At 34.9% G+C, this 22910-nt stretch overlaps 2 protein-coding genes across 2 annotated transcripts in view; one reads left to right on the top strand and one right to left on the bottom strand.

The window, feature by feature from the left end:
- LOC128177037 (focadhesin-like) overlaps nucleotides 1–11448 on the top strand; it is a 136934-nt gene extending 125486 nt beyond the window's left edge. The window contains exon 41 of the mRNA XM_052843550.1: nucleotides 11354–11448. Coding sequence (XP_052699510.1) covers nucleotides 11354–11393 — 40 coding nt within the window. The 3' untranslated portion in view covers nucleotides 11394–11448. The remainder of the gene's footprint in view (nucleotides 1–11353) is intronic.
- On the bottom strand, nucleotides 934–22222 carry LOC128177038 (protein mono-ADP-ribosyltransferase PARP6-like). Its single transcript, XM_052843552.1, has 23 exons — nucleotides 22085–22222; nucleotides 21284–21402; nucleotides 21003–21095; nucleotides 20788–20877; nucleotides 18936–19084; nucleotides 18332–18417; nucleotides 15782–15845; nucleotides 14332–14422; nucleotides 12382–12442; nucleotides 11914–12030; nucleotides 11461–11619; nucleotides 9955–10222; nucleotides 9485–9580; nucleotides 9257–9349; nucleotides 8678–8803; nucleotides 8438–8571; nucleotides 7656–7704; nucleotides 7373–7485; nucleotides 6664–6736; nucleotides 6382–6483; nucleotides 6067–6124; nucleotides 3411–3495; nucleotides 934–3166 (listed from the first exon to the last, which is right to left on the bottom strand). Exons 2-23 carry the CDS (start codon nucleotides 21363–21365, stop codon nucleotides 3076–3078), a joined length of 2280 nt encoding a protein of 759 aa, XP_052699512.1. The 5' UTR covers nucleotides 21366–21402; nucleotides 22085–22222; the 3' UTR covers nucleotides 934–3075.
- Nucleotides 22223–22910: the final 688 nt, after the last annotated feature.

The raw sequence follows: 22910 nt of genomic DNA, 5'->3' as shown, positions 1-22910 counted from the left end.
GAACGTAAAGTTATTCGTAGTAATCTTCTTATTTCAATAAAGGAAGAAAAATTCTTATTGTTTTGAACTTTTCTGTCGTTTTGACCTTTAAAAATATGGGAACCTGGTCATTGCAAATTCTCTAATGGCTTATATATATATATATATACATTTTTTTTAACACTTGCTTTGGGCAGAAGGAAAAACGTTTTTATGAAATATCTTTAATTCGTTTATCTGTTAGAATGTTTATCAGTTATTCAAACATTGAATACTTCATTTAATTAATAAAATCGACACATGACTACCAATTAATGCTTAACGTTCAATTGTTAATTTCTACTCAATTTTTATTTTAAAAGGTGGACGAATTATCATTGTGAATTAATTATATATTATAGGCCTAAATGATGATCCATGTCTGCCGGTATTAAATAATCCAAAATATCATTCACAACTCTAGAGTTAACAGATAAAGGTAAACATTTCATCAATAAAATGCTTTTTATGGTGATTCATTCGAGATATGAAGGTGGCGACATTGCAGAAAAAATACATAACCCGCGTTAGATGTGTTGTGATTTTTCTGCCCCCCCCTACATGCAAGATAAATTATGTCAACATGCAAAATAATTATGCTGACATGCAAGTAACCGTTAGCTAAAAGAAACAGCCAAATCGTCGCCTGTGAGACTTTGAGTATGACATCGTCATGATTATTTCGTGCAGTCCGTGACTTATCTTTGGTCGCTGTAGGTTACGTCGAATCGATAAACGGGGCATGAATTGACTACTGAGTATAGTTTCCGTAGAAGTAGAGGGAATCATACTTAGATACTTAGAAGGTAGACGAAAATATACATGTTTGAGTTTCTAATTTTAAAATATGTGTAAACAGAAGATAAATATACAAATGTATTTTATGTATATAATTTTAAAGAAGACAAAATACAGTCCATTAAAACATATATTTTATTTATATCGTTCTAATAATTGAAATGTACAATCAATGTTACATTAAACAGTTTTAAAAATCAAAGTTAACATTCAATATAAAACCGCCAGATAATGAAGCCCCACGGTACAGCCAGTAAACCTTGGAACAGTAAAATAGATGTGGGAATGCTCAGGGAATATTCATTATCACGATGTTCATTGTGGTCGGTGGATATTGATGATTCGCCTCCAGTGAAAATGCTTGTTACTCGGTGGAAACTTGAGCTGTATCGTACGTAAGATAATAATTATGATTGTTGAATTTACAGATTATACGAATTGGAGTTTCATAAGTTTGAGAATATCAAACAATAAAATTTAATTTTTTTAAAGGTTTTTTGAGTTTTATAAAGTTTGAGGTTTGTGGTTTAATTTTGAGTTGACTAGCTCGATCAAGACTGGTGGATGATAAAATGATTAAGGAACTACTAGTATACCTGGAGATACAAAAATGTTGAAACCTGAGTGTACTACAGTACTGACCAGACACAACTATAAAACCAACCAGACCCCTAAAGCTGACCCCAGGTCCGGTTTTGGTCTGAATCTGATTTTTAAAACTGTGTCTGCCCTGGGTCGGCTCGGGGTTTGCTATGGGTTTACTCAGGGTCAGCTCTTCACTGGGATCCACTTTACACACTGAAGTGTGAAGCAGATCAACCCATCTTTTTCTTCCTGCCTGTAAGCCTGCTGTAAATTCCAAATACACATGAAGAAACTGGTCATTTTTCAGTAGAGATTTAAGGGTCTGCTTTTGAAATCAAGGTCTCCATCTTATGTCTGCTCTGGGCTTGCTCTGGGTCAGTCTGAAGTCTGCTTGGGGTCAGCTCTGGACTCAAAACAGACCTTAAGCGGACACAGAAAGTAGGCCTGGGGTTCTGCTATCTGTTAAGTTGGGTCTGGCTGGTACTATAAGTTGTATCTCCAGGTTGGTGAAAGCTAAAGTGTTGAGACACTGAGCAGTAGATTAAGATTCATGAATGTGAAAGGAGATAGAATTTGAGTTGTATCTTTAGATGCTGAAGGGTTGTGTCTTGAGATATACCTACAGATTGCTGGATGTGGAATGACTGAGAGACGAAGTTGTGGAGTATAGTGATATACAGTGGTCAGTTACAGTGGCATTCATAGACAACTGACTGAAAATTAAATCCCCAATGAATTGGAAGAAAACCAGTGCAATGTCCACCACACAAGCTTTATACAAACTTAACAAATACATGTAAATTAGTGTAGATTCTAAAAGAAACTTGTCAATAGGAAAGTAACTTAAGTATGATATTTATGACCAAATGTTCTGATTGTTCAAATCATCAACTACATGCGTGTACACTATGGTGCTTAAGCAGAGTGCTTCAATTCTTATACCGGGAAAATATGAATAAAAATAGTGTGCATCTTCATCAAAAAACTAATAAAACATTAAATGATAATTATCAAAAACAAAACATGTTTAAAAAATTGTAATTATGTATATAATGATATATACATGTACATATTTCAGATATTTATATAATGAGGTCTCCAATTGAATCCAAATGACTAACCACATTGTAAAACAAGGGAATTCACTGTATATGTTAATAAGGAAGCTGTTCTTATTAGGCATGAATAAAAAATATCAAGTACTGTCTTCAGGATTGTGAAAAGTTACAAAATGGTACTGTGCAGTAAATCAGTTCGCTTGATTCAAATTAAGTCAAAACAGCTTCACAGACAGTGTGATTTCATTGGTCCACTTAAATTGTAGCTTTGCCCAGTGAACAGGTCAGGAGGTTTGGCCCTGGCCATGAGGAAGCGTACTGAGTTAAAGGCTTATTCTACAAAGATTCATCCTCTCTGACCCTCTTTGGTCCCCTCCTTGTGCCCTGAAATTGACTGGGTCCTGGAGAATGTTTTGAGGGTGTCTATACTGTGAAGATTTCTCCTCTCGGTCCCCTTCTTGAGCCCTGAAGTCGACCCAGCCCTGAAGAGCAATCTGATGCATTTTAATCTGTGTATGGATGTCCTCTGCATGATCCCCTTTAAACCCTGAAAAGCATTCCGTTGCATTCTATGTAACGATGTGTTTCCTGCCCCACATTTAATTTGAACCCCATTTCATGCCCTGAAGTTGACCGCATCCTGGATTGCCTGTAGGTTATTCTTATGCTGTGTATTGACGTCTTCCCCACACTGACCAGCCTCATACCTAGGACCAAGAAAAAATAACACTATATATTATTAGGTCAAACTTTAACTGACCAGTTATTTATACTTCTTGAGAAGCATACATACACTATTACCTGGTATATAAAATCTCTATTAATAGTTTTTTACATAGCTTTATCTTACTGGCTCTAGACAGCAATGTGACAGCTAACTTAGATCTCATATTTACAAGAGGTAACATTTAGAGCAGAAACAGCTATTGTATAAAAACAATCCATACTTACACAAAGAAGAAGCGCGTACACACATGATCGGATTCAGGGGACACCCAAATGGCACCAGATTTCTTCAGCGATGGGTGAGAGATCACTGTGAAAGATAAATGTATCAGTGGAGCCAGCGATATGACAACAAAAACAATTAATATCAATGTTTCAATGAAGCCAATGCGATATGACAATAACACAATCAATATCAAAGTATCAGTGGAGCCAAGTGATATGACAATAAAACAGTTCATTTCAGTGTGTCATTGGAGCCAATGTGATATGACATTAACACAAAGGACTATATATGATAAGGGCCTAAAATGGCCCCCTAAAATGAACATCATTATTTTACTATCATTCTTTGTTTTCTTAGTACAGATAAGTATGTGATGTGTTTACATAATATTCATTTTAATTCAAGTGCCCACAATTTAGAAATATGACATTGTAAAGACAACCTTTTCCCGCCATTTTTGCATTTTTAGCGTAAAACAGCTTGTTTTCAAGCAGTTTTTCCTTCCAAAAACATAGAGCGCACTCTTGAACAAATAAAATATTTTAATCAGAGATGTATCTAGCCAAGACTAATAAGTGACAAAAAAATGTTCCTTGTTCAAGCATGCGCTCTATATTTCCCATTCGTAAATAGATAAGAAAAATGTCAATTTTTGGCTGATTTTGATTGAATTATAGAAATGGCGTCACTTCTGACATCATATACTGCCAGTGAGTGCAAAAAAAATCAAATAAATAGATGAAAAATATATTCTATATCAACTCTTCTAAAAAATTATTTAACATTTTATTGTACCCGAAACACTTAAAAAATGGCGAATTATGGGGGCAAAATTTAACTCTTATCATATATAGTTCTTTGTTTGATTTCAGAGCCTTATTCAATCTTTATGAAGCACCTCATTTGCGATAATTCATTAATTTTCAAAAGATATTCAGTGTGAAAAATATCTTTGTAATAATTCAAACTGAAAAATTTAATGGTAACATATGATACAATATTTCATTACTTGCTCCAGCATCCAGATAATCATGATCAAGTTCTGTATCTAACAGTACCTTTGTACTAGACACACATCAATAGTTGTATTAACTGTGTACTAGACACACATCAATAGTTGTATTAACTGTGTACTAGGCACACATCAATAGTTGTATTAACTGTGTACTAGACACAGTTGTATTAACTGTGTACTAGACACACATCAATAGTTGTATTAACTGTGTACTAGACACACATCAATAGTTGTATTAACTGTGACCTTTGTATTAGACACACATCAATAGTTGTATTAACTGTGTACTAGACACACATCAATAGTTGTATTAACTGTGTACTAGATACACATCAATAGTTGTATTAACTGTGTACTAGACACACATCAATAGTTGTATTAATTGTGTACTAGACACACATCAATAGTTGTATTAACTGTGTACTAGACACACATCAATAGTTGTATTAACTGTGACCTTTGTACTAGACACACATCAATAGTTGTAATAAGTGTGTACTAGACACACATCAATAGTTGTATTAACTGTGTACTAGACACACATCAATAGTTGTATTAACTGTGACCTTTGTACTAGACACACATCAATAGTTGTAATAACTGTGTACTAGACACACATCAATAGTTGTATTAACTGTGTACTAGACACACATCAATAGTTGTATTAACTGTGACCGTTGTACTAGACACACATCAATAGTTGTATTAACTGTGTACTAGACACACATCAATAGTTGTATTAACTGTGTACTTGACACACATAAATAGTTGTATTAACTGTGTACTAGACACACATCAATAGTTGTATTAACTGTGAACTAGACACACATCAATAGTTGTATTAACTGTGTACTAGACACACATCAATAGTTGTATTAACTGTGAACTAGATACACATCAATAGTTGTATTAACTGTGACCTTTGTATTAGACACACATCAATAGTTGTATTAACTGTATACTAGACACACATCAATAGTTGTATTAACTGTGTACTAGACACACATCAATAGTTGTATTAACTGTGTAATAGACACACATCAATAGTTGTATTAACTGTGTACTAGACACACATCAATAGTTGTATTAACTGTGTACTAGACACACATCAATAGTTGTATTAACTGTTCAAGTCTGACTGTGATTCACTTAAGTAAAATCAGCATTGCTAGTTTGAATATTCAAGTTATTTATTTACATAAAGATGTGACCTGCTCCTCGGAAACCTATGGCTTAGATTCAGTATCCAAGCCTGTGGAGTGATTTGGTGTCACAAGATGCATCATCCAAATAAGTTTGGTAAAGATAGGACCATTGATAATTTAGAAATCACCATCAAAAGGCACCTGCTCCAAAAACTTTAATCAGCTCGAAAAACCTTAACCTCAGCAAGAATCTGAAATTTATTGCTGAGATTCATCATCTAAGTACCAGTATGCTAAGTCCATATCTAGATGCACCATCCAGGCAAGCTAGGTGAAGATAAGACTGACTATACTGAAAACTTAGATACAGGACCTGCTCCTAAAACTTTAACCAGGTCCAGGTGTGATCCAACGCCAATGCCAATGGTATTGCATTAGCACCCCAGACTTTGTCTCAGTGAGCTAACAACCAAAGACAATAATTGATGAACTGACCTTCACACAATGCTATACAGGTCATGCTCCGTCCGTGGTCCAGAAAGCGTGAGGCAGACTGTAAAACAGAATATTAATAACTCTCACAATCATATAACACATCATTACCTAACCTCCTCATCATTTCACATGATCCTCATCATTTCACATGATTGAATAATACATGTATGTAAATGTATATTAGTCCCATGATGATACACATAAATATACCGGTAATAAAAATGATCAACTTCTCTAAATTTAGAATTTTTTTTTAAAAATAAGAGATAATTAAATATAAATAAGACAGCAGTACATATACATGTATAAACTCACCTCATTTTTTTGTTTACCACTTTTATACATCCTGGAATAATTAAATGATGTGGAAGAGTTTGGACTGAGATAAATTCCATTGCCATAAGCTGCTCCATTTACCTACAAGGATGAGGATTGTAATGTCTTACCCAGGGTAAAATCTGTGCAGTTCACAAAGCGTAAAACTGTCCTTCACAGTTTATACAGGTACTCATAAAAATTCTACATAAATTCATTCCTATAATAGTGTATAATAATAATACCAGATGATGTCATTTTTCTAAAGTAAGAAGTTCTTACCTGTAATTTTGTTCCTGATCCCACCAATAAACCTTCTCGAATTATTGAGTGCCAGTTTTCAATACTAGAGCCACTGAATGGAGAATACTTTCGGTTAAATTAACAGTGTCAAACCCCACAAACAGAATCAAATAAGCCCACAATATGTAGCATCACTAGTTGTGTATAAATAAAAATTAGGAGGCCAATTTGACACATAGCTCACTTGGGTAGCCAACTTGCAATACATGTATTATCACGGTATTGTGAGGTTATAATTTGATCAAATATTATTTACTGCAGATTCCTTGTTTTACGCAAGAACATGTACTTAATTCAGTGACTTATTATAAACACTTTGCATTAAACTGTGAAAATTAAAAATCGCTAACACCAAACCTTTATCATAATTTTTTGTAGTTTTCATCTGTTTAAAAATTTGAAATCTGCGAGATGTGCTCTTGTGATTTTTCACAATTATTGATTTATCAAATCTTCCTGTTTACTAAATTCTTTCTTCAATGTATTAACATTTACAATTGTTTTGGAACTAAAAAAAAACCAAAATGTTCATTAAGTTTGTAACTGCCTATGTACCTAAATATTTTAGGATGGTAAGGTCTAGAGAAAGTTTGGCTTCACCTTGCATTCTAAGAACGTTAATGACCTGACTTATTTGAACAGTCAGTCTCTAACAAACCTAAGTAATTGTATTCTCAAGGCTACTCACTGGAATGCAAATTCACTCCCATGTTTTTTCTTGAGATCTTGAAAGACTTTCTCCTTGGCAGGGGGGTTTTGTAACAGAAGGTACTGGTGAGAGGTATTCATAAATGACAGGCACTACAAAAAATAAGCCACGATTGTGTTAACCAAGCACTGAAGATCAATATTTCATCTTGGTTGTTTTTTGCTTGGGGAGGGGGACAGTTTGTACCATAGAATATACCTGTAATATCTTTAATATAGAGACACAGAACTTGGATTTATTTGTTTGGTAAAATCAATCTCACCCTCTCTTTGGGAAGCTTGACTATGTGTGATCTGTTGCTGGAGATGATCCTATAAAAGAGAGAGGAAAACATTCAACAAGTTGGCCATGCCATGGACTTTAATGTCCAGTTATATAGAGTGTCTACTGAGTTCTGTATCAAGCTAATCAATATGGTGCAATGTTACAGACAAATGACTTCAATATAATATCATCAGAGTAAAGAGCTCTTCATCATAATGTCATCAATTTCACACATTGTCAATACAGGTATTTCTTGATCTAGACTACCTAATTATCAGAAATTTTATATTCAACCATTTTGTCTCTTGAATTTCAATTGTAAAATATAAGGTACCATCATTATCACGTCCAAAATATATTGAACCCGGGATTCAATATTTTATGGGGGGTTCAATATTTCACAGCAATATATCGGACCCAGGTTCTTAATATTGCATAATATATTGAACCCAGGTTCAATATTTCGCGGTATCAAAATATTGTATAGCAGCGGTACTGTACTTTGGGGTGCTTTTTTAAGTTACTTTGTCTATGTCTCCAGTTGTTTAATAATACAATTATCCTTCCTTTTCAATGAAAAACCCCTACATATACGAATTCCATGTACAGTCACTGTCCTGCTACATGATTCTGGATAATGTTTATAATGTGATTAGCCAAAGTTGCTCTGTCATTGTACGTGTACCACTGCGACAGTCAGAGAAAATGTTAATAATCTGATTAATGAAATTGCTCTGTCATTGTAAGTTAATTAAAAATCTGTACTGGTTGAATGCGTACCACTGTAGGAGGGGATAGGCCAGAACATTCTTCTCCTCCATCTGTCTCTTGATCTTTGAGGGCTCGATCTGCACCAGCTGTGAGACCGGCGGAATAATCTCCAAAATTTTTCTAACTTTGTCATAATCCTTGGACTAAAAAATAAACATAATAATTCCATTAAAAGGTTAGATTAAGGGGTTGAATAGTTGGATAAAAAGTCTGTTCTTCATGTACATTGTACTGTCCGTCACCAATTACCTTTGGATTTAAAGCCAGCTCTGTGGATTTTGTTGGATCCACAACTGTGGGATAGGGGGAGAAAATGGTGTCTCGTCTTGGAGATACACATGCAGATCTGGTCATTGCTATCAACAAATCTACAACCTGTAATAGAACAAACATTTCAATTTGTCTCGGAAGAGATGGTATCAGTAGTAAACTGCATGGAAAATTTAATGGTACTTAATGCTTTCACAGAATTTGCATATGAATAAGGTTAATCAGTCCAAAACTAGCACATGTTTTTGTGCACAATAAATACACAATTTTTTCAATGGGTGGCACCGTAGGTTACAGATCGTCCATCCAAATTTTTTCAGACGGTGAGCTACAGACCTCAAGCTACACTGTGACTAAATGTGTAAATGTGCTTTAATTTAAGAAGTATTTTATTCAAGTATATAGATACATTGAAATGGATTGAACAGCAGGCATAATGCCTATTTATGTTCTCTCCTGTAAATGTGCTTTGCTGATGTTCCTTGTAAAAAAAATAATCATGTTGTGATGCTGATCTTTATATTGACAACACTTTGACTTTGGTGTACAAAGAGTTACCTCAGCGCCTGTTGCCACGGATTCTGCAGCATCAGCCATGACACCAAGTGTCTGAAAGGCAAACACACACAGTTCTCGCGAACACACCGAGGGCTACAATTAAAGGTCAAAGGTTACAACAACGAGTTTAAAATGTAAAGAGGAAGCTGAGCTGTTCATCCTGTATAACAAACTAGCTTGACATACCATGCTAGTTTTGTGATTTATAGGTGTTATGGGAATGCCTACCTTTAACATTGCACCATTTTGAAAGACATGAGCATCATCACAAACTACACAGAACTCGTTCAATGTGGGTATTCTTTGTCTGGCATACTGGTACACCTATAAATTACCAAGGGCATCACACATCAATACACAAGTAAAATACAATGCAGCAGGAAATAGTAACCTGTAATATTACACCTATCCTACTTATCTTCTGTGCATATTATCAAGGTTTTACATGAATAACATATTCAGATAAGCTATTATCTGGCCCTTGTCCTCTGATCCCGCAATTTGTACCTCTAACTAAACAAACTGAACATAGTTCACCGTACTTTTACTTACCTGTTTACTTTATCAGGCTATTACAAAAACAAAATTTTGTATCAAATTTATGCTGATTTATTTTCCGCGATTCGAAAATCGTCGCAAACAAAGAGGAAATTGGATACACGCGGAAAAAACCTGATATACGGTAACATGGCTCTTACTTGTATAAGAAAACCAAGATTTGGACTAGGGATTCTCTTGGATTTTTTCCCAAACCACAAAGATGTTGGTACTAGAGTGAAGTCGTCACCATCCTTAGTCAAATCAATGATACCGGGATCTTTCGGTATGTCCTTTGGGTCGACTGAATGTAGCCGGCTGATCTTCTTGATGCGTTTGGCTCCGGATGGATGAGAGGTCTGTCGCCGATACTCTGAACCACTCGGTTTGGGGGGTAGTGAACTATCACTAGCTTGGGCAGTGGTTTGCCTGTGGTGAGAGAGAGAGGCGTCAATAACTGTTATAGGAACTGCTTGCTATCCTATAAATGTATTTTGCCAGGCACAGAACTTTACTGGTGTACAATGGGGTTTACTGGTAAAAAAATATGCATCATTTTTACATAATATTCAAGATCTATCAGATACTAAACTGAAATTTTTCTCAACTTAAAGAAAATCCCGAGCTCAACTTTGGCAGGTACTTTCAATGGTAATCACAGAATCTTAAGTGGTCACTCAATCTCATTTCTACTGACTGTAACCGTATACATGTACATCTAGTTATTTGCGTATACACAGTACATGCAATTCCACTGCTTTACATGAAAGTCTACATTAGAAAATCTACTGCTTTTTAACAAAATATGCTCCACTGTTTGGAAGCAATAATTGTGATGAAAAAAATCTCCTTGCCAACTTGGGTTTGACATTAATGCAACTTGAATTGGGGCAAAACTAAACTTTTTTTAATTAAGCATGATATAAAATGATGAGATTTCAAAGATAAGCTTAACACAGAACAGTGAAAGATGCCACTCTGGTGATAACAAGTCAATATCCTTGCAAAGGAAATGAATAATTTGCTATTCCACATGTGGCATAATGATGATGACTTCAGCGTATATATATAATTTGGCCATAAAAAATGACTTGCATGAAAAAGCCATTTTATACTCTTTTGGCAACACTGCATGTTTTGTGATAAGCATGTAAACATCATTTTTGATTCTGTAAGAGAATATGTGATTTACATCTTCTTCTTGATTCTCTTATTTGTTAAATTTTTGCAACCTTATCTATTTTTACTGAATTAAAGTGCATGCAAATTTTTTTTCTTACATGAGTTGATATTGTTAACGTATTTTTTTATTATGTGTGTTGATGTTGCTTTTTTTCATTTTAGATGATATTCTTTAATGAGTTGGAGGCTCTATATTCATGTATATCTATATGCATTATCAATTAAATTCTATGTGATAAGACTGCACACAATGCTACCTGTTTTGGGTTTTAATTCTACCTCTTTTTTAACCATTGAATGTAAACATTATGGTGTGTAACTTGTACAGCAAGCTGTCCAATGCTACGGAAAGGCCTCATATCTAGTCTCCCTTTACAGTATAGGATCACTACTGCATCAAAGCTCCTATTGCATCTAACTGTACACTGGTTCTGCACCCTGTCATGTGTCTGGTATCTATAAACCGAGTACAACCCTGTCCTTACCCGTCTGACGTGCTCTGCCCTCCCATCAGGTGATTGACAGACAACAGGAGGTCTCCATTGTTAAGGACAAGGGCACTTAAGGCTTGGTCAGCAGTAAAACCCATTTCCATCAGCCGTGCGATGTTCCTGTCGTGGGCTGTTTGTGAAGATTCATCACAGCTAAAAATCAGAACACGCGTAGAGTCATGATTTTTATATTTCATACATTGACCCTTTCTCTATATGAATACTATATATATTGTACATCTACTTGCAAATGCACTTACTATGCTTTTCGCTTTTTCTGTAAATTTGTGATGCAAACGTTTACTATGAACTCATCAACCATTTACTATTAAAAACCAAAATTTAATTTTTTGTGAGTCTCAATTTTGAAATTATGAAAATATTAAAATAGTTGCTGATCCAGCATGGTCTACAGTTTGATTCGCCATAGACTGGATTCAATCTTACTGTGGTTGTGGTGTGCAGCTAGCCGTTTGCGTTTTCTGCTCCGCCTCGTCATACAGCTGCTGAATAAAAGAATTACTCAACCGACCCCACTGCTCACTGATAAAATCCGCCAAAACCCTACAACATAGGTAAAATCATAAAAACTTATTTACATTAAAAAAGTTTAAAGTGAACACACTTATAAGAAACTGATGCTTACTGCTAAGTGATATTCATTCCCCTTAAGTTTATCAAATGTTGTAAACTTGACAGATATAATGAATAATGCTTATAATGAATCAAAATTGCCCATTTCTGGCACTTTGTAATAAGCATGTTTTACTGTATTTCAGTCACTTACACATCTCTTCACTATGATCACAGTCAACAATTTATTAACAGTTAAAATAAGTTTCTTTTTAAATGTGTAACTTAAATTGTTTGCAAATTTACTGTTGTAAGTAGCTCACAACATAATGATGGACTTACTTTTGTAACTGGCTGATTATTCCACTTTTGGAGGAGTGCAGCACTTGAATTAAAGGGGGTCCTGAAGGAGAAAGAAAGCAGCAGTGATGGACTGTTTTATCAATTCAATAATCAGACTATCATAGTCTAACATGGCACTCATTACAGATGATAGATTGAATTTCTTTGACTACTAGAACAAGTCAAAATATTCCAATAAATTTGGTGGAATATCGTACTTTGAATGCATATAAAACTTCAAATAAATACTTAATGAATACCATTCGTGTAACACAAACTAGAATAAAATACTGAAAGTGACATGGAATTTGTTAATCAAAGTACTGAAAGTACTGGAAAGCGATAAGCCGGGAAGAGATTGTTAAATCATAGACAGTCTCTTCTGCGGTATATTTTAGGGTATATCATTTAATTTAACTTAGTCTCTAGCTCATATCTTATCATACGTAAAAAGTAGTGTGTTTCAACAAGTTTAATTAAAGGATGTTGTCATGGACGCCGATTCAAATGTCACAACAGTATTTCACCGTAAGTCACGTCAAAAAGTCAAAACAGGGCTGAAGGAAAATAATTTCCTATTTTTCCTCCGAATTTGGGCCGTTTCCACCTGCGACAAGGGATAATCTTCTATGTAAAAAAGCATGTGTAAGGTGTCTGACTATCCAAGTTTTTTTTATTATGCAAGATCATTTGAATTTTTTTATGCTTGTTTTTTTTTGGAGGAGGATAGATGAAAAGTTCGTGACTGGTCTTGTGCTTTTCAAACACACGTGTAACTTCGACGTAACAAATTCTCACGCCTTGATGGATGCATATGTGTTTTTGCTAAGTTATTCCAATTATTGCTTAACACCTAATACACAACCAAATGCATATAACACCCATTTTTTCCAAAAAAAAATTTTAATTGGAAATAAATCGTCATCATAAATGTGATATCTTTTGGAGCACCCATATCCGATATATAATAATAATATTCATTAAAAGAATTTATTCCCAATTTTATACTGATAGAACAAATGTATCTGCATGCAGGCTAACTTGAAGATAAGTTTTCCCTACTGCATAGTTATGAGATCTCCCGAGTACGACTTCTCCAGGGTACGACTTCTCTAGCATCCGCCAGTAGGTGGCGGTATTTCGGAAATGCGAAATCGAAAGTGGAAGTAGGATCAGAAATCTGGCGACAAAAAAGCGCTGCAGCTATGCTTAGCGCTTTAAAAAATCAATCCCACCATATGGCATGCCTCAACAAAGAGTGCATTAACATTTAAAGCATCTGCAGTTAATAATGGATATTAAGAAATCTTTGACAAAAATTTGTTTTTACAGACTGACAGACACATAGACAGACACGAAAGGGTTAAACAGTATACCCCCTCTCCTTTGGAAGGGGCCATGGTATAAATTCACCAATTATCAAGATGTTGGATAAACAAACTCTCTTAACTAAATAGATATTTTTATACTTCAGAATCTATAGCCTACATTGTATATACTTTACATGCAGTTAGTGCAACAAGCAGCATTTATTGTGGGTTATAAATGTACAACCAGCTTCATTTAACACGCATGTAAATATATCAAGGCATGAGTAATCTGTAAAAATTCGTTTTGATATTTATATATTAAGTTTACATAAAAGATGTTCCACTAGGTACATGTAATGAATTTAAAACAAAGTTTATAAGTTTTCTTTTTTTCTCTCTCATTGAGTTTGTTTACCTGCTTTCTAATTCTGTTAGTTTTCCCATCATTGATAAGACATAAATCTATGCTGTGTCAGCTTTTAAGCAAATTCATATAGATTTATTTTAAAACATAATGACTCTGCATGAAAAGTAAGAGATCTATACCCTTGATAACTTATTTCTCAGTCTATGCACATCCTTACAGTGGCTTTATCCAAAACTAGGTTCTGTCAGTGCCTTTGTCCTATCAACTACTTACTAGGGGCATCCAGGTACTGAGACAGTGACAAGTTGAGTCGGATCACCAATGGCTGCAGGCGATCTAGGTTCCAGGCCTCAGCTATCTCCCTCTACAACAAAACAACAACTCAATCAGAGGTATCCATAAAGGTCATCCGAGGAGAGAGAAATTACAATCATATTCATAGAGGAGGAAAACACAATCAGAAGTATTCAAACACAATCAGTAGTATTCATTACTGGAGGAAGAAGGCACAATCAAAAGCATTCATAAAGGCGGAGGTACTGGTAAACAAAATCAGAATTAGCTGAAGGTCTGTAGCTCCTGGTCTGAAAAAAATTCGGATGGACGACCTGAGAGCTACAGTTCCATAGTTCGTGTTGAAAAGTTGCAATACATGGCTCACAAGAACTTGCACTATTTTTGGACTGATTGATTTCATATCTGGACACATTTTTTTAACAAATATTTGATTCCAAAAATTTTTATTACAGATTTCGTCACTTTACTTGCCTCTGATATTCTTAAAAACACCATCACCAGCCCTGTAAAGTGAAGAAGTGTAGTTTGTTGACACATAAAAATGGCAGCTCTCGATCTGCACCTAAATTTAACTTTTTTGAGGACGGTTAGCATGTTTATGAGAGAGTCGTAGGCAAGTTAAGCAACAACATCACTAGTAAATAATATAAAGAATTTAATGGTACCAATTATTTCGAAAGAATTTGTGTGGAAATTGGATTAATCAGTCCAAAACTAAAAGAGGTTTTCATGAGCTGTAAATTGCAACTTTTTAAAATGACGGAACTGTAACTCCTTGATTATCCATCCATATTTTTTAAAAGCGGGAGCTACAGACCTGCAGATAAATCAGAATTTAACATTAAGGATGAAGTGTACCCGGTCAGAAGAATGTATTCATAATGGTGGGAAATAACAATGTCAGAAGTACTTTTTAAGGAGGATGTCAACCCAAGTGAAAGAAGTATTCAGAAATGAGGAAGTTTAAAGTTTCACAAAAATTAATAGAGGGAATAAACATAATTAGAAACTTTCGTAAATGAGAAAAATCAGAAGTATTTAGAAAGGAAGAAGTAAAAAAATTCAAACATATCAGTTAGGAGAAATTAGCACATCCACAGGTATTCAAACACACCCAAAAGTGTCAATAAGAAAGAAGTAAACACAATCATAAGTACTCATAAGAAGGAAATAAACCTAATCAAAAATAAACATAAAGTATTAAAGTTAAGTATTCATAACGAAGGATGGAAAAAAAATAATCAGAAGTATTTTTATTCATTAAAAAGGAAGCAAACTCAGTCATAATTATTAATAATGGAAGAGGTATTCTAATGAAAATTATCAAAATGACTTGATTCATCATTAGACATTATTAATCAATGTTCAGGCCAAAATATATTGATTTAATTTGTAGGTCGACACAGATTTTTCAAATCCTATATACCTCGAGAAGAGAAGCCAAGTTAATTTTGATTTCAGTGTCCACTTCCTCAATAGATTCAAAAGCCCTGAAAAAGAAAAGAACATCAGCTTTAGCTAACAGTCTATGAATATTGCATGCCAGTTAGGGAACTTGCCAACAATCTATGATCATATCATGACAGTGAGGGTAAAAGTTGAGATTGTTATACTTTCATGTTAAATACTGAAATCTGATTGGTTAAGACGCAGTTAATAATATTTACTATTACCCTCAGCGTTAGCAACGCACTTGGCAACGGGTAACATTAAAAAATGTTACATGCGCGAAAATTATGCGCGTACGGTTCGCTGTAGAATTCACGTTATTCCTATATAAAACAGTAAAATTTTCTTAAAAATTTTAAAAAAGACATTCAGTATAACAAAATAAATAGTGCCTGTTTGGGAGGATAACAGTTGAAATTGACACCCCTCGAAAACCATTGTCAACCTCCGCTTCGCGTCGGTTGACAATGGTTTTCTCGGGGTGTCAATTTCAACTGTTACCCTCCCAAACAGGCACTATTTATATATTGTTATACTTTCATGTTAAATACTGAAATCTGATTGGTTAAGACGCAGTTAATAATATTTACTATTACCCTCAGCGTTAGCAACGCACTTGGCAACGGGTAACATTAAAAAATGTTACATGCGCGAAAATTATGCGCGTACGGTTCGCTGTAGAATTCACGTTATTCCTATATAAAACAGTAAAATTTTCTTAAAATTTTAAAAAAAGACATTCAGTATAACAAAATAAATAGTGCCTGTTTGGGAGGATAACAGTTGAAATTGACACCCCTCGAAAACCATTGTCAACCTCCGCTTCGCGTCGGTTGACAATGTTTTTCTCGGGGTGTCAATTTCAACTGTTACCCTCCCAAACAGGCACTATTTATATAATGTTCATTCAAGAAATCGCTGCTGATTGAGGTGTATCATTTGTTAAATAAGCAATTTCATGAATGATTTTCTAAAGGGTGCTAATTTCCAAATGTTACCCTCATTTGGAAACAGTGATATTTTACTAAAGTTTACTAAAGTTTACATCAAACTGCATTTATTTTAAATTTAAATTTTATACTTATTGCCAAAATATACCTATTCCTCTCCATATTCAAAATTCTTTTTATACTTCTATGAATAATTAAAAGAGCTTGAACTTTACAACTAGAAGTGTACACCACTGACAGCTGACGGTACAAGGAATGTTTCTATTGGTGTACACCACTGACAGTACAAGGGATGTTTCTATTGGTGTACATCACTGACAGCTGACAGTACAAGGAATGTTTTTATTGGTGTGCATCACAGACAGCTGACAGTACAAGGAATGTTTCTATTGGTGTACATCACTGACAGTACAGGGAATGTCTCTATTGGTGTACATCACTGACAGCTGACAGTACAGGGAATGTCTCTATTGGTGTACACTACTAACAGCTGACAGCACAGGGAATGTCTCAATTGGTGTACATCACTGGCAGTACAGGGAATGTCTCTAGTGGTGTACACCACTATCAGCTGACAGCACTGGGAGTATCTCTATTGGTGTACACCACTGACAGTTGACCGTGCAGATAATGTCTCTTAGTGTACTCCACTAACAGCTGACAGCACTGGGAGTGTCTCTATTGGTGTACACCACTAACAGCTGACAGCACTGGGAGTGTCTCTACTGGTGTACATCACTGACAGTACAGGGAATGTCTCTATTGGTTTACACCACTAACAGCTGACAGCACTGGGAGTGTCTCTTTTGGTGTACACTACTAACAGCTGACAGCACTTGGAGTGTCTCTTTTGGTGTACACTACTAACAGCTGACAGCACTGGGAGTGTCTCTATTGGTGTACACCACTAACAGCTGACAGCACTGGGAGTGTCTCTATTGGTGTACACCACTTACAGCTGACAGCACTGGGAGTGTCTCTATTGGTGTACATCACCGACAGCTGACAGTGCAGAGAATGTCTCTATTGGTGTACATCACTGACAGTACAGGGAATGTTTCTATTGGTGTACATCACAGACAGCTGACAGTACAGGGACTGTCTCTTAATGTGTACACCACTGACAGATGACAATACAGGGAATGTCTCTATTGGTGTACACTACTAACAGCTGACAGCACTGGGAGTGTCTCTATTGGTGTACACCACTAACAGCTGACAGTACATGGAATGTCTCTTTTGGTGTACATCACTGGCAGTACAGTGAATGTCTCTATTGGTATACACCACTAACAGCTGACAGCACTGGGAGTGTCTCTATTGGTGTACATCACTGACAGCTGATAGTGCAGAGAATGTCTCTATTGGTGTACACCAATGACAATACAGGGAGTGTTTCTATTTGTGTACATCACTGACAGATGACAGTACAGGGAATGTTTCTATTTGTGTACAATATTGACTGCATACAATCAAAAGTATTCATAACGGCAGAAGTACTGGTAAACAAAATCAGAATTAGCTGATGGGCGACCTTGGAGCTAGAGTTCCGTGAGTGTTTCTATTGGTCAACCTACCTGTAGTCCATCACATGTTCTCCGTAACAGCCCCACAGCTTCTCCATGTCTCTCAGCAGTACAGGGTTTATCTCCACTTCCTCTCCCTGCACAGAACATGCCCCAACATTAGTGATACATATTCAAGAGAGATACGGTAGTTATTAACATACCAAGAAAATTAGTATTAATGTCAACTTTATATCTTTATAATAATAGATCAAAAATTAAGATGAGGTTATACATGTATTAAAAATTATGAAATGTAAAGATGAGAAGGCAAAGTGTCGGCTATATTGCTGAATATTAATTCTCTCCAGACAGACATAAAGATATATCCATCAGTCATATGTCATGTTAAAACCAATGAAAGTGTGACATTTTAGTCCGAGGGAAAACAAAATAGTTTATCAACTGGTGATTTACCTCTATACAGGTATCACATTATCTATTCTTCCATAAACTGGTCATATTAATCAATAAAATCTATTCTAGATACGTAATCTATCTTTATCTCCAGCTCTAGCTATGTAATCTATCCTTATCTCCAGCTCTGTACTCTAATAGTATCTACATGTATAAGTTTAACTACATCTTTACCTCTAGCTATGTAACCTATTCCTACCTCCCTCATTTGGTCGTACTCATCCATGTAATCTACTCCATCATCATCTTCCTCATCTTCATCTGTGTCCAGGGTTTCGGGGCAGTCTTCGTAACATGAATTGTCTGTATCCATGCTGTCTGATCGGTCAATGCTACCCTCCCTCAGCTCTGTAATACACAGCCACCCACTTATATCACACCTTAGGGTCTATGACATCTCTTTGAAAGACAACTCATCGAAAAAAAAACATCGATGCGACAACTCACAGAATTAACAGCTCATCGAAAGGACAAGTCATGAAATAGACAACTCATGGACAACACATCGATACTCATCGACAGTCATCAAAAGTGAAAAAAAAATACAATAATTATAAGATTTTTATTTTTATTCCATAAACATTTATTATTTATTTACCCTCAAGATCATTTAAATAGTTGCCATCTCTGATTTATTCCCGGACAGTTGACACGATTGTAATTTTTTGTCTTAAGAAATGTCCTTCTTGTGTGGCCTCTTCGAATTAGAATCCCCTTACAATTCCTTAGTTTAAATTTTCAATAAGTTTTGATTTTTTAGTTCTTATTCATTTTTCCTATCGCATAGGTGTACAAAACCACTGTATGCCAATTTATTTTTATTCCTCTGAGACAGAATAAAGGTGAATCGCTACGTACCTCCCTCAGCCATGTCTTAACTAAGTATGAAATAAAATAATCTGAGAAATGTTCACGGATTGTTATTTCAAAGTATATAATATCGATGAGTTGTCACCACCCATGAGTTGACATTCTCTGACATGTTGCGTTGGCGAGTTTTATTTTCGATTAGTTTACTTTTCATGAGTTGTCGCATTCGACGAGTTGTCTTTCGATGAGGTGTCCGGTACCGCACACCTTAATGCTTTACCAAACTTGTCTGTAACTCTATAATCCAATTTACCATATCAAATCACATTTTTGAACCAGAAATTTCAAGAGTATTTAGACTTAGGACCTTCACATCCAATAATGTAACATCATGTCTTTGAGGCTGTGAAGCCAGCAGATGATTTGATTGACATACTGAGTATAACAAACAATTATCAACAGAAAGAGTACATGGGTCTGTCACCAAGTTATTCTGGAAACATGCGCTGAAACGTTCACTATATTTATCAGTATTTACTACTCGACACATTGATGAATTACAAATATCATAAATCATATTCCAAAAAAATGTTTAATATCATGAAGACGGTTTGGTTAATTCACAATGTTTTATGTACATCAATAAAAAATCCTTACTGTGTACAACATATTATTGAACAGCATTGTTACATGCATCTCTATTTTACCTCTGTTCAGATTCATTGACTAATTTGTTACAAGTAACCCACATTACCTCTGTTCAGTTTTATTGACTAATTAGTTACATGTATCTCCACATTACCTCTGTTCAGTTTTATTGACTAATTAGTTACATGTATCTCCACATTACCTCTGTTCAGTTTTATTGACTAATTAGTTACATGTATCTCCACATTACCTCTGTTCAGATTCATTGACTAATTAAATACATGTATCTTCACATTACCTCTGTTCAGATTTATTGACTAATTAGTTACATGTATCTTCACATTACCTCTGTTCAGATTTATTGACTAATTAGTTACATGTATCTTCACATTACCTCTGTTCAGATTTATTGACTAATTAGTTACATGTATCTTCACATTACCTCTGTTCAGATTCATTGACTTATTAGTTACATGTATCTTCACATTACCTCTGTTCAGATTTATTGACTAATTAGTTACATGTATCTTCACATTACCTCTGTTCAGATTTATTTACTAGTACAGTTACATGCCCCGGCATCTTCACATTACCTCTGTTCAGACCCATGATGATGTTCTTTATGGACTCATTGCTGTATTCTGAGAAGTCCTCATTGTCATGTCTTGTTATGAAAGTGTTTTCTACAATAAATCATCAAATATGTTTAAACTTCGTATCCCTAGGAGTTTATCCCAGCCTCTCTCTCTCTCTCTCTCTCTCTCTCTCTCTCTCATTTTAGTGAAATAATTTAGTTTTAATATTTTACCTGGGTAATCATCTGAGATACAAATGGATACCAGCTGTTTGTTGTTGTTCTTTGTGTACGCGAAGGTCAGTGAATTGTCTGTCTGGTGGAAATCTACAAGGATAAGAGAATCAAGAATGTACTTCAACATTAACGATCCAATGTTACAAGGTCTACAATGATTCAAATCTAAAACTGAATAAAGAGATGACCTATTATTTCCATTCAGGTATCTAGAAAGTGATCAAATGACTGCTACTGATGACTGTCTTTATTGTACATGTCTAAAAATGCTGACAAACCTGTGAATGGCCATCCATACTGTTCACATACAGCGATAGCACTGTTGACATCCTCAGCAAATCTCTGTTGGCGCAAAGTCATATTCTTTGTTCAGTCTCACAACATTTCTTGGTTATTTCTAGAGGCAATGAGAAATTAATTTTTTTAACAACAGAAAATATTTGAAAATAATCTCACAGATTTTTCATTTATAAAAGGCATCATAAAATACTATGGATTTAAGAATCATTAAATTGAATAATCAAGTACAAGAGTTTGATTTAAGGAATTGGGAAATTCTAAATCACTGTGCACTTCTAGCAAATGACATTCATCATACCAACTATATCGTTATTTTAGAAATATAACAAAATATAATATACATACAGTCAATAATGGAGATACCGATAAATTAAACCACACAGACTAAAAATCTTATTGTTTTTCCATGACTCTCTTAATAAAAAAATAGCCTATATATCTTTTGACAGGTGTCAAAAATATAAGACCCTGACCTTGCTTAATGAAAATACAATTTTTAATATACTTCCCCATTTCATATAATATAGTATATATATTACGGCTTTAAGATACATTTAAAATATATATGCTGTTCAATGTAAACTAATATCAAGCAACATAAAATTCCTGATAGATCATATTCATATTGTAATTGCACATTTGGTATTTTCGAAAGTGAAAGTAAGACTGATAGGAAAATGAGCGGAGGAAAATCAGTAAAGAAGTTCAAAATCAACTGTTTGCAAAGTCACTAAGAACACTGCATGTACATCCCTTCGAAAATGACCACATGCACCCACCTGTTGAATAAGTTCTAAAAGTCAACAGTTCACGTCGATAGGTTAAAGAATAGTTAAGATACATTTAAGATCCAACAAAACATTCAATTTTACATTTTCACTTGACCGTTGACGTCGGTTGGTTTGTCAACTTTGTGCAATAATAAAATGTACATATATTTTTTGAAGCTCGAGCCCGACAATATCAAAACGGATTTAACGCAATTTACAGCTAAAAACACATAGCGAATTCACGCCTCTGCGATATATGCAAAATGGAGTTCGACAAATTTATGCAAGTAATATTTCAATCTTTGAATAGCGAATTTGACCCTGAGGCTGTACTACAAAAATCGATCCCCCATTCATTCGATGTACAGCCGATTACCAATGCTTTAATTTGTTATAGTACAGTCCACGGAAATTCATGTGTATTGTATTACTATAATGTTAATGGGCACCAAAATTCATAGAATATAAAAAATAAAAATCCAAAACCAAGAGGCCTGGGCTCATAGTTTTAACAATTCAGAATCTACACATCTGAGAATGATTGCACAATATATAATTCAACACATTGCATAGCAATTACGCAAGTTGTAGCATTGTAGTTACATGGAGAAGAAGAGTTTTAAAGATTTCTCCTTTATATTTCTATGTTGAACTTTGAAGTTTGATCCCATCTTGGAGCCCCAGTATTGGTCCGGAACCACGGTTTTAACAATTTAGAATACTACATGTAGTATACACTATCTGAAGTTCCTTGCATTATACTAGTCATCCCACACATTGTAGCATTGTGGTTATTGAGAAAAAGAATTTTAAACATTTTCCCCACATCTTTCTT

The sequence above is a fragment of the Crassostrea angulata genome, chromosome 3 (assembly GCF_025612915.1).
Source record: "Crassostrea angulata isolate pt1a10 chromosome 3, ASM2561291v2, whole genome shotgun sequence".
NCBI classification, from domain to species: Eukaryota; Metazoa; Mollusca; class Bivalvia; order Ostreida; family Ostreidae; genus Magallana; species Magallana angulata.
This window is presented reverse-complemented; position numbering and strand designations above follow the sequence as displayed.